The sequence below is a fragment of the Haliotis rubra genome, unplaced genomic scaffold (assembly GCF_003918875.1).
Source record: "Haliotis rubra isolate DU_JTF1 unplaced genomic scaffold, ASM391887v1 Scf2, whole genome shotgun sequence".
Taxonomy (NCBI): Eukaryota; Metazoa; Mollusca; class Gastropoda; order Lepetellida; family Haliotidae; genus Haliotis; species Haliotis rubra.
In genome coordinates, this window is record NW_025766002.1 from 2,823,475 (window position 1) to 2,837,721 (window position 14,247).

General features: G+C 41.9%; 1 protein-coding gene across 3 annotated transcripts in view; it reads right to left on the bottom strand.

Moving 5' to 3' along the window:
* LOC124275352 (mediator of RNA polymerase II transcription subunit 23-like) overlaps positions 1 to 12,776 on the bottom strand; it is a 70,418-nt gene extending 57,642 nt beyond the window's left edge. For 2 of the 3 annotated variants that reach the window (XM_046710860.1, XM_046710858.1), the window contains exons 1-11: positions 12,555 to 12,775; positions 11,545 to 11,664; positions 10,117 to 10,241; positions 9,448 to 9,559; positions 9,121 to 9,219; positions 7,937 to 8,041; positions 7,309 to 7,378; positions 7,074 to 7,186; positions 6,362 to 6,457; positions 411 to 611; positions 18 to 104 (exon numbers count right to left, since the gene is read on the bottom strand). In XM_046710860.1, the coding sequence (XP_046566816.1) occupies positions 18 to 104; positions 411 to 611; positions 6,362 to 6,457; positions 7,074 to 7,186; positions 7,309 to 7,378; positions 7,937 to 8,041; positions 9,121 to 9,219; positions 9,448 to 9,559; positions 10,117 to 10,241; positions 11,545 to 11,664; positions 12,555 to 12,608 (1,182 nt within the window). In that variant the 5' untranslated portion in view covers positions 12,609 to 12,775. Of the gene's footprint in view, positions 1 to 17; positions 105 to 410; positions 612 to 6,361; positions 6,458 to 7,073; positions 7,187 to 7,308; positions 7,379 to 7,936; positions 8,042 to 9,120; positions 9,220 to 9,447; positions 9,560 to 10,116; positions 10,242 to 11,544; positions 11,665 to 12,554 lie in introns of all 3 variants that reach the window. The other variant, XM_046710859.1, reaches the window with a different exon arrangement.
* Positions 12,777 to 14,247: the final 1,471 nt, after the last annotated feature.

Below are 14,247 nucleotides of genomic sequence, written 5' to 3' on the forward strand. Positions count from 1 at the left end.
CTGACTATTGAACTTACAGGGTTCTTCTGTATGCTTCCTGAGATAAACTGCAACAGAACCCACATCAGGTGGTCTCGCCCCTTCTTCAGGTTCTTTCCTTTTAGCTTGAACAGGAGGTATAGGACAGTTAGGCAATGTTTTGACTCGGTCATACCTGACACTGGACACACCATAGAAATATTATACATCAATAACTAACTTATGGTCTGATGTTAAAGGATAAAGAAATCAACTTCAGAAACACTTGCATTGGTGTTAAGGAAAGTAAGGGTAGGTAACTCTGATCTGTGACCCAGTGTCATGGAGAGGGCCCTCCCCTGGAATAGAGGCACATATAGGATTCTGTGTCATGGGATCAAAGATAGAGGGGAACTGCAATAAATATAAGAAACAATGTACGATATACATACCTTTTCATACAAGGACATGACCATGTGAGGAAAGCTTGCAAACTGGAACAACACAAAGTATATCAACTGACTAGACAGGTGTTGCCACAGTAACTGACTCAACCCAGCATCGTCGTTGACACCCTCAGATTCGGATCTCTCCATCGCCACGACAACTAGGTCCACAAGTTGGTCCTCAAGAACTTCACAGCGCTGTTTGGCCTGATATGGAACATTGAACGATTTGAATGAAAGACAAGTGATAGAGGATCATTACATTATGTCTTTAAACATGTGAATAATTTACAAAACATGTCCGTGTCTTAAAACTGTCGTTAGCAACAAACCAACAGGACAAAAAGGCAAACAACCCTCTGCTTCTGTAGTGAAAGATTAATCGGATAGGTTTTATGAAGCCTTAAGTACTATTTCAGCTATATTAGTGTGGACACCATACATGGCTCCACATATTACACCCATGTGGCCACAATTTCATGTACAGAGTTGTGTCCCCTGGGCATGCCTGAAACCTATGGTCATGGGGAATCAAACTAACTCAGGCCTGTGATGCAGTTGTGTAAATTAGAGTATCAGATTATGCATTTTGACTATACAAATGTAATTCCTCAAAGTGGAAAATGTCTAAAGACTGCATCAATTATGGTTTCACTCCCACGTTGAGCTGATATTTTATGTAACTTAGATATCAATTATATATATATTAATTATCAACAGTGTTATACCTTGCTCCTTAACTCAATCAGACCAGAAAATATTCATCTGTAAACATCTAATTCAGATCAAAAGATTGCATTTTTATAAATCATTAACAATATTGGAAATTTTAAATATAAATTGTATATTTATATACTTATCCTATCTCACAGTATGCACTTCTCGCTCTTGATTCGACACTGAGTGGAACGATGTAAACGTTTTTCCCTTGGCCTCTCTTGTCCATCCACCCAAGCACTCCATGCTACCCTCACTACAAGACAGCTTCCTAGTTGTCATGCAAAGCATGCGGCATGCACCACTAGCTACCCGCGTGACTATCTCCGAATCATCATTCTCATTCTTCAAGCCACTGGAATATCAATCTTGGAGAATCTGTGTAGCGGGGAGGATGGGCGGGAATCCATCGCGTGAGATAGGATAAGTACATAAATATACAATTCATATTTAAATTTTCTCACGGTATGCACTTATCCCACGGTCGGACGGCGGGACGCAGATACCCTATGTCTTGTCAGTGCGAACAGTAGAACTGTGTAGACTGGAAACAACCATAGATAGCGATGCACAAGTGAGGCCTGTTACGACTAGCGCAACTCCTATGCTTGTGACGAGTTCCTCTGAACTCCTTGGCTTACTAAGCACAACGTCTCCCAGGGAGATGGGTGCTCCCGAGCGATGTGGTGTTTGGCCGCAACCTCCGGAGAAGGACGCAGCTGAGCGAGAAAGGATGTCACTTCCCAACGATTTTCAAGGTACCCCCGTAAATGAAAGTCATAGACAATCATCGGGCCAGCCCCTGCTTCGAGAACACCCCCGCAGACACCGATAAGGGGCGGGTGAAAGAGAAACACAACTCGGAAAACACGCAGTTTTAACGTTCAGTTCCAGTCAATGTCAAATTGACCCTCACTCCTTTACATAAGCTTAGTCAAAGGATGAGCCTGGCAACTTTGGAGTCGGAACGCAACGAAATCCACTGGAAAATCGGGAGTGACACACTTCACTGACATAATTGCTTCGAAAAGTAGAGGTCAGGATACGTGAAATGTCGAACCCTTCCACATCGTGATACAGAATCGAGCTCCAGATTCGCCCAACCACCGAGGCGGTAGTGTTTCCGTGTCTTAGTATAAAACTAAGTGAAGTAGTTCTAACCCATAGGCAATCAAAACATAAGGCAGACATCAAGTTCAGACTTATATTCAGGAAAGTACAGGGAAACAGCAACCGCGTGGGACCATCCCCTATCTGCGTTGTTGGGCCATAGACAGCTGTTGTGCAAGGACAAGTGGTCCAAACTGGTACAGGCCTTGGACGTCCTTGACTGAGAGGTCCTGAAGGTAGTGGGAGGAGAAGACCGAGTCAAATCGCCAGAAGCATCCTTCCATAATGGCGTGGAGGGGAGCGGTTACTATGCAGAGCCATTGTAGATGCTAATGCCGTGTCTCATGTGGATTGGAAGCTGTCGGGGCCGGTAACCCAGCGAAGGTGTAAGCCCGTAGGATGGTGGCTCTCATCCAACAGAAGGATAATGTGGTGCAAGACACTTCCGCCCTGGATGTTGAGGACAACAGAATGAAGACGCGTTTGTGGAGATGGCGGCGATCTTTAGAAGCAGCAAGAAAAATCCCTCAAAACACTTCCACTTCTCATCATAAAGTGAGCGGGTGGAAGTCCGATGAGCAGAAGTGATGGCCATAGCCACTCTCCAAGAATACCCCTTGGCAATTAAGGACTTCTGCAGATACGCCAAAGGTGCAGAAACAGGGTGCGAAGGGATATGTGGCGCCGATCTGAGTGAGGGGTGTAACAGTAGGTCATCCCGATCGGGAAGAGAACTGGGTTTAGATCTGCGAGCTGTGCGAGATTGACAAACCAACTCCTGACTGGCCAGTAAGGTGTGACCAAAAGCAGTAGAATCTGTCTGGTCGCCCGGAGTTTCTGGATGACTCTGGGTAGAAGAGACGGAGGGGGGAAGGCGTAAGCGTTGAGCCCCTCCCACGAAATTGCCAGAGCGTCGAGATTCCTAGCTAGTTGGTCTGGTATCGGAAAGACGAACTTTGGGAGCTGATGGTTGAACCATGTGGCAAATAGGTCGACTTGGGGCCTTGATAATGGGAAGACCAGTTCCTGAAAGGTCTGTGGGTTCAATTGCCACTCCGTGGGAGACGGCCGATTGGAGCAGGACAGCACATCTGCGATGACATTCCTGACTCCGGGAATGAGTCTGGCTCTAGCATCGATGCCGAGGGAGTCGATTAGATGGAAGAACCGAAATGCCAGCTGAAGGAGGTTTGCCAAACCTGTCGACCCGAGATGGTTGATGTACCAGACGACCGTGGAGTTGTCTGTCTAAATCAGCAGGGAGGACCCCCTGAAGTTCCGTCGCCCAATGTCGAATGGCAAGAAGAACCGCCAAGAACTTGAGTTCATTGATGTGCAAGTCCCGTTCTGCAGACTACCACAGCCCTGCCGGCTGATGATGAAGAAAGTGAGCCCCCCGACCCATGAGGGATGCGTCGAGGAACAATGATGAGTCGACACGAAGGACAACATTCTGCTCGTCTAGCACGGCTGAAGTTGAAGCTACCCTCTGGTAGTTGGGGCTTGAGCTGACGTCAGAAAGCCAAGCAGCTGCCACTGAGATAACGCTGGAGGAATGCATTGCGGGGTCTTGATGCACCTGTCTTGAAGGGTGAACATCATCCTCTGACAGGTGATGAACAATGTATCGATGAAGTGGAGTCTCTGGATCAATGTTAGTTTCAATACAGCAATGTACAGTAGCCACCCTAACTGCCAAAGCAGCATGGTGGTGAACTACAGTTAGTGGCGAAGTACTATCAAATCCTGTTGTGCCTGGATGCAATCATCAATATAGCTTCAAAGATGAATTAGAGCCTGAAGTTGACTTCTGTAAGTGAAGGCTTGAGCTTAGGTGAGGAGACCCAGCAACTTTGCCACTGATGAAGGGATATCGCCGTACATATTCGCCGAACCTCAAGGTGCGTTCTGAAGAAACGTCGTGTTGGAAGTAACATCATGCGACAGAAAATAAACGCTGAATCAGGTCGGCGAATGCTGTTGGATCAGCGATCGGGTACAGTTTGGTGACCGGGGTCAGTTCGGTGATCTGGATCGGCGAGGTAAGATCTGGAACGGTACTGTGATCTGGTTCTGGTGCGGCGAATCGGTTTGGCCTGACGAACTAGTTCGATGATGAGGTTCAGATCGGTCTGCCAAACTGGTACGGGGATGTTGTGGTTCAGACGAACGAGATGAGCCATTCCTTTGCTGAAAAAACAGTTCGGCGATGTTACGCCAGAACAGTTCGATGATGATACTTGGATAAGTTCGGCAAACCATGACGGGAAAACAGGACGATCTGACGAAGCAGGTCGATGGCGTTGCTAAGTTCGACCAGGTGAATGCGTTGTAAATGTGTGGGAGACATCCCTGCCAAGATGGGAATCTCTGATGAACCAGTAGGTTGGGAATCTTCCGTGTTGGAAGTTGTATGAGACAACACTGGGGATTCGCCGTAAAACGGATCTCATAGATGTGGGCAAAACGAGATTTCGAGCATGTCATTTTGGCGAGAAAATCCGAATAGTGGTAGGCGGTTGATCCAAACGGTTTGGTGAACCATGTTTCCTCGACGAACAAGAAAAACTAGGAGAGCCAACTGAGTTCGGCGAAGCACTAAGAGATGTACGATCTGGCGAAAAGCGCTCGTAGGAAGCCGATTCATGGAATGCTGTTTCGGTGAACGTTGATTCGTGGAATGACGTTTCGGTGAAAGCTGTTTTGTAGAGAGCCGGTCTAATTCTGGGGAAGGTGGACAGTCCGGTGAAAGTCGAGGTGGAGAGGAGCGGACAGGCGAAGCGTGATCCGGCGAACTGTGATTCGATCTGGCAGGCTTCGGCGAAGCGGAAGACCGAGGTAGCTGGATGCCAGAAACAACGCTTCTTTTCGCCGAATGGGAAGGAGATGGCGAAGTTACCACTGAGGCGTTGAGGCGAGGTAGACTGGTTCCTCTCACTACTGGACGAACGAGCGGCTTCTCCGCATGCACTCTGTGCAGTCAGGCGTAGAGATCAGCTGATTCTTGTCCGAAACAGATAAGCCAGGTTGACACGATAACTGGTCCAGAGAACGAGAGGCAGAGAGTGTAGTTCCACAGTGTAGAGGCATCCTGAGGGGTGGTAGCAGTCTCGACAACCACTACCCGGAACGTGGTCGAAGACGAAGGGCTCGGGCTGGAATGTTGAGAGCCCAACAAATTCCGAAGGTCTTCCAATAAGTAAGAAGCTGACGACGCTCTCATGAAATCCTCTTCATTCGAGGGAGGGGACTGTGACCGCTGAGCAGACAAAGTAGGACACTTAAACTTTCCTTTCTTGGACTGACTGACTGAGTGAGTTTGGTTTTACGCCGCTTTTAGCAACATCACAGCGGGGAACACCAGAAATGGGCTTCACACATTGTGCCCATGTGGGGATTCGAACCCGGGTCTTCGGCGTGATGAGCCAACGCTTTAACCAATAGGCTACCCCACCGCCCCTCCTTTCTTGGAGAGACTGGGGCCGTCAAGTGAAGCGGCATAAAGAGCTCTGTCAGCAACATGACGAGCGCAAGCCCAATTGTAGTCACCAAACGCCTCAAAGGTAAGATCCTTGCATTTATCGCACCGAGAGTCCCATTTACACTGTCCCACACAGTCAACACAATACCCATGTGGATCACTCGCAGAGAACACTTTATTACACCGGGAGCATTTCTTCCTCTTTTTTGGCTGGTCAACTTTCCCATGTTGTAGACTAAAGTTGAAAATGTTGAGCAAAGCAAAACATGTTCACACTCATGTGCGACAAGAAAGAGAAGGATGATTCAGAGATAGTCACACGGGTAGCTAGTGGTGCATGCCGCATGCTTTGCATGACAACTAGGAAGCTGTCTTATAATGAGGGTAGCATGGAGTGCTTGGGCGGATGGACAAGAGAGGCCAAGGGAAAAAAAGTTTACATCGTTCCACTCAGTATCGAATTAAGAGAGAGAAATGCATACCGTGAGACAGGATAAGTTTAAAAATTTGACACATAAACTCATAACAGATGGGTGTCCATATTTTGAAAAACACATAATACAACCAAAAAGAAGAGTAAACAATACAATATAGATATAAGTCAGTAAGAACCTTTTACTTAAATATGAGCTAGACAACTGCTGCCTACCTGTTTGTTGAGACCCAGCATGTTGCACACCATCTCGCGTGAGTAGGGCTGCTCTAGGACGTATCTCAACAAGTTTGTCTGGGGGTCCTGAATAGCCTGCCGGGACAACATGGATGTCACACAGCCAATGTCCTTCAACCCTTTACTCAGTAACTCACAATACCAAAACCAAAGGAAAAAAATAGGCTTGCAAACCAAAAAGTGTACATTTACGGTTTCCATGGTGAATGAATTTATGAATTATTGAAATTGAAGGGAAAAAAAACTGTCAACTTTTCCCAGTTTTTCTACTTCACTTATGAATCTGATGTTTTGGATCATTTCACTTCATGATAATATTTTCGGAAAGTAATTTAGGATTTGAGTGTGGTATATTAGAGATGAGGGTTACTAAGTCAAAAGGCTTCAATATATATTTATAATTTCATTTAAAACGGATATATACTCACTACTGTCACTTCATCAGCTTAAGATAATTATTGCTTTAACAAGACACAACTTTAATCAAATCAACAGTCACAATGGAAGACTAAAACTGAAGACACATTCAAATCCTGAAATAGAACAAGGCTATTTACGTGCTACAATAATGTGTTACAATCGTACCATCTACTTCATCTTTACGTTAAGCTGAAGACACATAACTTCAGGTAGTTAAATACCAATGTGTTAGTGTAATTCATGTAAAACGTAAGAAAGTCGTTTAACTTGCCTTGTCGTAGGGGAGAGGACCGCTGAGATGGAAGCGAAGTGTCGTGGTATTGAGACGCCATACGTTATTCATGGACATGGAGTGCCCTACCACTGGCAACAGATGACTTCGCCCTGGTTTACGAGAAATACAGTACATTATTTCATTGTATCATTTCACTCCAAGACATTTGATATGCATGGTTTCAACCATGTTCTCATGTTCTGTATTTCTATAGCTTCTGTTTGATTCTCACCTGCGATGGAGACCATCTGAGCAGCTGGTCGGAAACTGTCCACAAAACTCGACAACATCTTCCCCATGCTCTGCAAAACGTGATACATGTCATTGTGAACTTCTATTTCGACTGATTGTGTATAGAACTCAAGGTGTGATTATTGCTATTATTTGCAAAGATTCATTTCTGACCTTATATAATGATCAAATTTGTTCCACTAAGTTCCAGTCCTGTGCACCATGATTCATTTCAGTCAAAAAGTTTCAAACAATGTAGTGGTAGTCAAGCTCACTGACTTGGTTGAATGTGTGTCAATGTTCCCAAATATCAATCACACGTTTGCCGAGTCCGTACTCGATTTTTAACTGGCTAATCTAGCTGAAGTACTTACAGATGTAGTGTTAAAAGTATATACAGCCATCCACAAAGCTGTCAATCTATGTATTGAAAGTAGAATGCATCAGGTTTGTTTTTTGAATGAGAGCACTTGTTCAGTTAAACAAAAATATTGAAATCAAAATGAAAGTAGAAACATGTTTTATTCTATGAACAGCACACCTACCAAGATGGAACTACACAACCTCAAATGACACAATACTGAAGATTAAGTGTATATAGAAATCTCCTGGACTGTCCGGTATCTCACCCATTGAGGCCATGTGCTTGTATCAGGGCAGACTTTGGTGATCTCATTAATGGCCAGGTATGCTGGTAGGAGACATGCATTTCTGTCCAGGATATATGTGACTACCTGTGGAGGAAGAATATCTTTTGAACGTTTGCTTCCTCATCTGAATGACACCCACAACAATGTCAAATCAAACAAGAACACATGGTAATCAATATCCCCTGCCACATGGTTCCTGTTTTTTAACTCCACCACGACATTCATTTCATGAAAACACATACAAAATATGGTTTCCATACCTATAACAGTTACTGAGAAAATCTGTTCCCAATGAGGATAATGTGCACCAAGTCAAGAAACGCATGACAAGGGCCATAACTCTGTAAAGAATCGTAACATAGATTCCGTTTTAGAAATCCTTCAAGGCATTCATGTCCTGAAAACACATACCAAATTTTGTTTCCCTATCTATAACGGTTTTTGGGAAAATCTGTCCCCATTGGGGATACCAAGCATTAAGTCAAGAAACGCATGACAAGGGCCATAACTCTGTAACAAATTGTAACACGGTTTAGTTTTCGAACTCCATCAAGGCATTCATGTCCTGAAAACACATACCAAATCTTGTTTCCCTATCTATAACGGTTTTTGAGAAAAGCTGTCCCCGACCACTGAGACGGACTGACGGACAGACGGAAGGACGGAGCTCAAACCTATGTCCCCTCACTTCGTGGCGGGGATAATAATGGAGAAAATGTCTTCACCCTATCATCTACCGCTTAAACAGCACTGAGTTCTTCAGTTTTGGATGAATTAACATCATCATGGTGAGGATGACATTTTTCCACCTAGTAAAGATTGCTACCTTGTCAAACTACCAACTACCAATGTAAACCGGTTTACAGTTATCCATCCCTGTCATGTAATGGAAGGCTGTGTTGGATGTTCCCACTGTCAGTCTTGGTATAGACTTAGCATTAGTCTTAACTACTAGACTGACAAATATCTTGGGTTAACAGATAACCAACATGGTGCTTGAACACCAGAATCAAATTTGCTAGGAATGCCAACTTGCCAGAGCCGAGTCCCCCTTTAGGTTCATACTCTCAATCATAGTCTATGTAGAACATTTGTTGGTAGTACGTTGACATACATTGTTCACCCCGTGAGTGTCGTCAGTTCAACAACATTGGGATACTCACATCAGTCACCACTTCCACCTCTGGCTGGACGGCCACATTGTCTGATGGCAGGGAATTCTGCAACTTATCCAGGATGACCCGCAGTAGATCTCGAACACCCTGCACAAGGGAGACAATTCATCACAATGAAAACCACCCCACAGTCAGAGTATTGTATTGTAGAGTATTGATGACACTGATCACCATGAATAATTACTTTCATCACTTCCATAAATCAATGTCATCTTATGTTGTCAATACTATTTTATATGATAGATCCTTTTTATATCATCAATACCAAATGATTAAATCAATATTTAATGTACTCCTACCATTCCTTGAACTCACCTTGTAGTCCACCCCTCCTATAATCTTCCTAATCAGCTTGAAAGTAGCATTCCACAACAAGGGCTGGCTGTAGCTCAGACCATCACGGGTCAGTAAAGCCTCACAGATAGACCTTGAATGATGTATCACATTATTACACACACGTATGGTAATATTATAACAGCTTTGTGTGGCCCAGTAGAAAATGATGATATATGAAAGCTCTTTATTCCACTTCTGTAAGTAATAAACAGATATACTACCATCTTAAGACTTCGTTAATAAGTCTAAATGGTCTAAATGAAAGTTCACTTGAGATCAATAATCTTGAATTTCTTGTGCAGCATTGTCTACTTAATAGAATACTAGTGAGTGAGTGAGTTTAGTTTCACTCTGCTTTTAGCAATATTAGAGCAATATCATGGTGGGGGACAAAAGAAATAGGCTTCACACATTGGAGAATCGAACCCGGGTCTTTAGCCTGACGAGTGAACACTTTAACCACTAGGCTACCCTACCGCCCCTATAGAATACTAACCAGTAACAGAGTGGTTATACTCAATCAAGACAATAAATGGCTTATTAACTTGATAAGAAATGGCACAACTGTTTATACAATCACTGAATGGGTGGGATATAGTTTTGGGTATGATTCTTGATTTCCTTTAAGTTTGAATACTGATTCAGTACCTTGGAGCTACAACACAGTTCTCCACCATTGATTCCAACAGCTCACACAGAAGATTCACTCGGCTGGCATTGCACTGGCGATGCAACAAATCTACAAATGTGCGCAGCCCAATGTCCTGTGACTCCTGGAACAATTATAACACAATAAACAATATGACACAGCATGTGCGCAAATATTTGGTATGAAACATATCAAATGTTTTTCTAAATGGGTTGGGCACTTCATGTAGTCATGTATTCACATATTCAAGTTTCTGTGAGAAACTGTAACAAGCTGGTATAAAAAATAATTATATCACAAAAGTTACACATACATGTATTAACAACTGAGCTGACAACACAAGGATTCACTGCAAATGTTTCAATAAGCCTGGTAAATAAAATCACATGAGATTCTCCATGGATTCACTAGGGCTGCGCAATATAACCGGTTTACCGGTATTTACCGGTTCAGGCATGAAAACGATACATATTGCGATACGCTGATCGAAAACCGGGATTTTGACATGCATTCGGAAAAGTTCTTAACACTCAGAAATCTTTGGATATTTCCGTTTTTTAACTTGTTCCTTTCTTTGTTTCATTTGTGCCAAACATTATTTACATTTTTATTTTGTCATGATTAAAAGTATTTATTAAAGCTTAATCAAGCATAGTGATTTTGTTGTGTTTTTGCTTTGTAAATCATGCATTAACTTGATTATAAGTAGTTTTTTGTTAAAAAAAAGTTCTTGCAATATATTGCAATATATATCGCAATATATGCTTTTGCATCGCAATATATTGAAATATGAAAATTCTCGGCAATACCAACCCCTTGTATTCACATATTAATGATATGTCGGTCTGCAAGTTACGATACTCATCCAAAGCCACAGTCAAGGTAAATTCTGTGTAGTCTGGAAAGTTCAGCTAATAACAGTCATCATAACAACACTAAAGTCCACCAGTCTTATTTTGGTGCTACTAGTCTAAACATGTTTTGGCGCAGACTGATATGTTACAGGAAAATTGTCTTCATCTTAGACACACCCATAGATTGTTGGGAGGAAAGTTTTGTCGTATATTCTGTGATCAGAAGACCTAAAGTAGTTTCCCTAAGAGCTTTTTTGGAACCTGATGCATTGACAATAGATCTGGATTTCCAGCACTGTTTTTAAAACCAAACCGTTTGAACAGCATCATAATCATATATTGACATGATCTTGAACACATGGACTATGATTAATTTAGGAGCCAATAGCCATGTATAGTCTTCTATACTTTGAAGTAACTATGGTATTGTCTTCAATGCACGACTTAAAACTAGCCTGTGGTATGCAGTATACTAACCTGTGGTGCTGTCTGCCATACAGTATACTAACCTGTGCTATTGTCTGCCATAGAGCTTACAAACTTGTGGTGCTGTCTACCATACAGTATACTAACCTGTGGTATTGTCTGCCATAGCTTCTTCAGTTTTTCTACACTGTATTTGCTGTTCCATGCATCGTTTTCTTCACTGTGAACAATTATGTTGCAGAATGCCTCCTCTATGGCATGACTTCTCTGTAAGAAAATGAGTGAGTGAGTTTAGTTTTACGCCAAACTCAGCAATAATCCAGCTATATGGCGGTGGTCTGTAAATAATCGAGTCTGGACCAGACAATCCAGTGATCAACAGCATGAGCATCGATCTGTGCAATTGGGAACCGATGACATGTGTCAACCAAGCCAGCGAGCCTGACCACCCGATCCCGTTAGTCGCCTCTTACGACAAGCATGGGTTACTGAAGGTTCATTCTAACCTGGACCTTCACAGGTTGTAAGAAAATGAAAGTGATTGCTGTAAACTGAAGTAAATATTGTACATACACATTTACACACATATTAGACCTTGCAAGGTGACATAATTCGATCAAATATGAGAAATACAAGGGTTTTCCCCAGGTAATCATGGAGGTCCATCCAAGCTGGACCGAAACCCAGTTTGGTGAGTTGCTGACACTAAATCGACTGCCTGGACAAGTCTGACAACAAAAGGTTTTGTTTCCCATTAAGTGATAGTGTTGTTACAAGCTGTATTGTATTAGAGAGGTAAAGCAATTAATTGTAAATTGTTTGGAAATAATGACAAACAGGGTGTAGAAAACATCTAAAAGCATAATTAGTTATTTTTAAGATAAATATAAGGTGCCATTTTCGACACATGAAGTAATGACGTTTTGGTAATGTGCCGTCTTAGCTTATACTCGGTATTCTTCACCCTCATAGCATGGTGGGGAACATTGGCGTCTGCTAATTATGTCAAGAAAGTAAGAATCAAAAGATTTTCTACTGTAGCTCTACTGTCACGAGTCCAGAAAACATTTAATATTACTGCGAACATTGAAATAATGTTGTTATTTCCGACCCCAAGACAGTGCTCTAAACTAACAATGCACGTTTGTTTTGCTTACCAGCAAGTCCGAAATCACATCAGTGACACGTTCTTCAACAGAATTTGCGCTCATCTTGACAGTACAATTCAAACAGAAACTATGAACACTGGGTTAGAAAAGACTGCACAAAGAATAGTGTGCATCACGCGGTTCATTGTTTTTTCACGTTTTGATGCTTTCGCTTTTGTGCAAACTTTGTTTTGCCGCCATCTTGAAAACCACTGCTTCCGCTTCCGTGTACATCATGCACTAATGAAATATTGAAACATGAATCTAAATTAAAAAAACTAATATATAAACATTATGTATATGGTGTAATAAATGTATTGAAAAGGAATGTTGTATCACAAGTGACAATAGCTATCTATGTGGCAAAAAAAACAAAACAACAATGAGTGAACGCAAATAGCAATAGCAATGACAGAAAGCTTGCATTCAAGAGGAAACCGGATAGCTTATCACTTCGAAAAAAATCTAGTTTCAGAGATATATTTATATCCTCGTGAGCAATGAGTCATCCAGGCTCGGCGAAAATGTAATATTGATATGAAAGAGCGTGTATTGGACAAATATATAACTTTGGACAAAAAACATGCATGACATCAGAGACCATTTAATATTATATGGTCTCTGATGACATCTGACAACCATTAAAGCAGTAGGCCTAGCTCTGAAAGTATTTTACGTATTTTTCGGAATGTTCAGTTCAAGTAAAGTAGCATTTCATATTTATAGCTACCTGTCAAGTTGATATCATGATAGCTGAATCAAAAAGAAAGAACGTAAACGTTTAAGTTTGCATGGTTGCTAAAATTTGAACAATGAATGTGTGATAAGAAAATAATCCATAAACCTAAAATGACTTTTTAAAGTACAGACGACCTTCAGTTTATTCAGATAAAACAATGGTCACATTATGGTTGCCAGATATAATTGTCCCACCCCAGACAACAACCACAACAGACTCAGTCTGAAAGTTGAACATCTTTGTCATCTCTTTCACGCGTAAATTCATCAGTGAAATAATATAGTGTTGTTACATATTTTAAAAAAAAAACTCGCATATCTTTATTCATGGATACAGTGTATATTAAACCTTGTTGTTGAGTATTTTACTGTCATCTAAATTCCACTTAATTAAACTATGTGATATAAATTAGGTGCCACCTGTTTCCTGGACAAGTTACCTTGACAAAATTGCAGCCTTGGGCATTTTTATGTACAGATATCGACAAAAACTTGGCAGCATCACATAAATAGAGTCATGCACTTTGGGAGGATTGTAATACGTTTGTAATCACCCTGTACCCGTGACGCAGAACGAATGCAGTTAACATATAGAAACGGAGGGCATACAGGTAGAATTATTAATGTAAGTGCATGCGCAAAACACGTAAGATTCTATTTATCAGCCAAAACTGTGTTCCACAGGAGATATCGCTTGTGTGAGATCCAACGATATCTCCTAGGAGATATTGTTTTGACAGTAGACTTTGTACAATGCCCTGACAATGCTATGACGTCATGTACTTGATGACGTCACAATGCTATGACATCGCTGCACTGCAAGTCTAATGGCAGTACCTTGTTCAGAGATGTACATTTTTCATTGAAAATTAATGAAGAGTGATTTTGGATGATAAATAGAGAATCTCAGCCAAGTGTCTACTGATATCAACTCGTGTTGATATAATTGATATCAGAAGACACT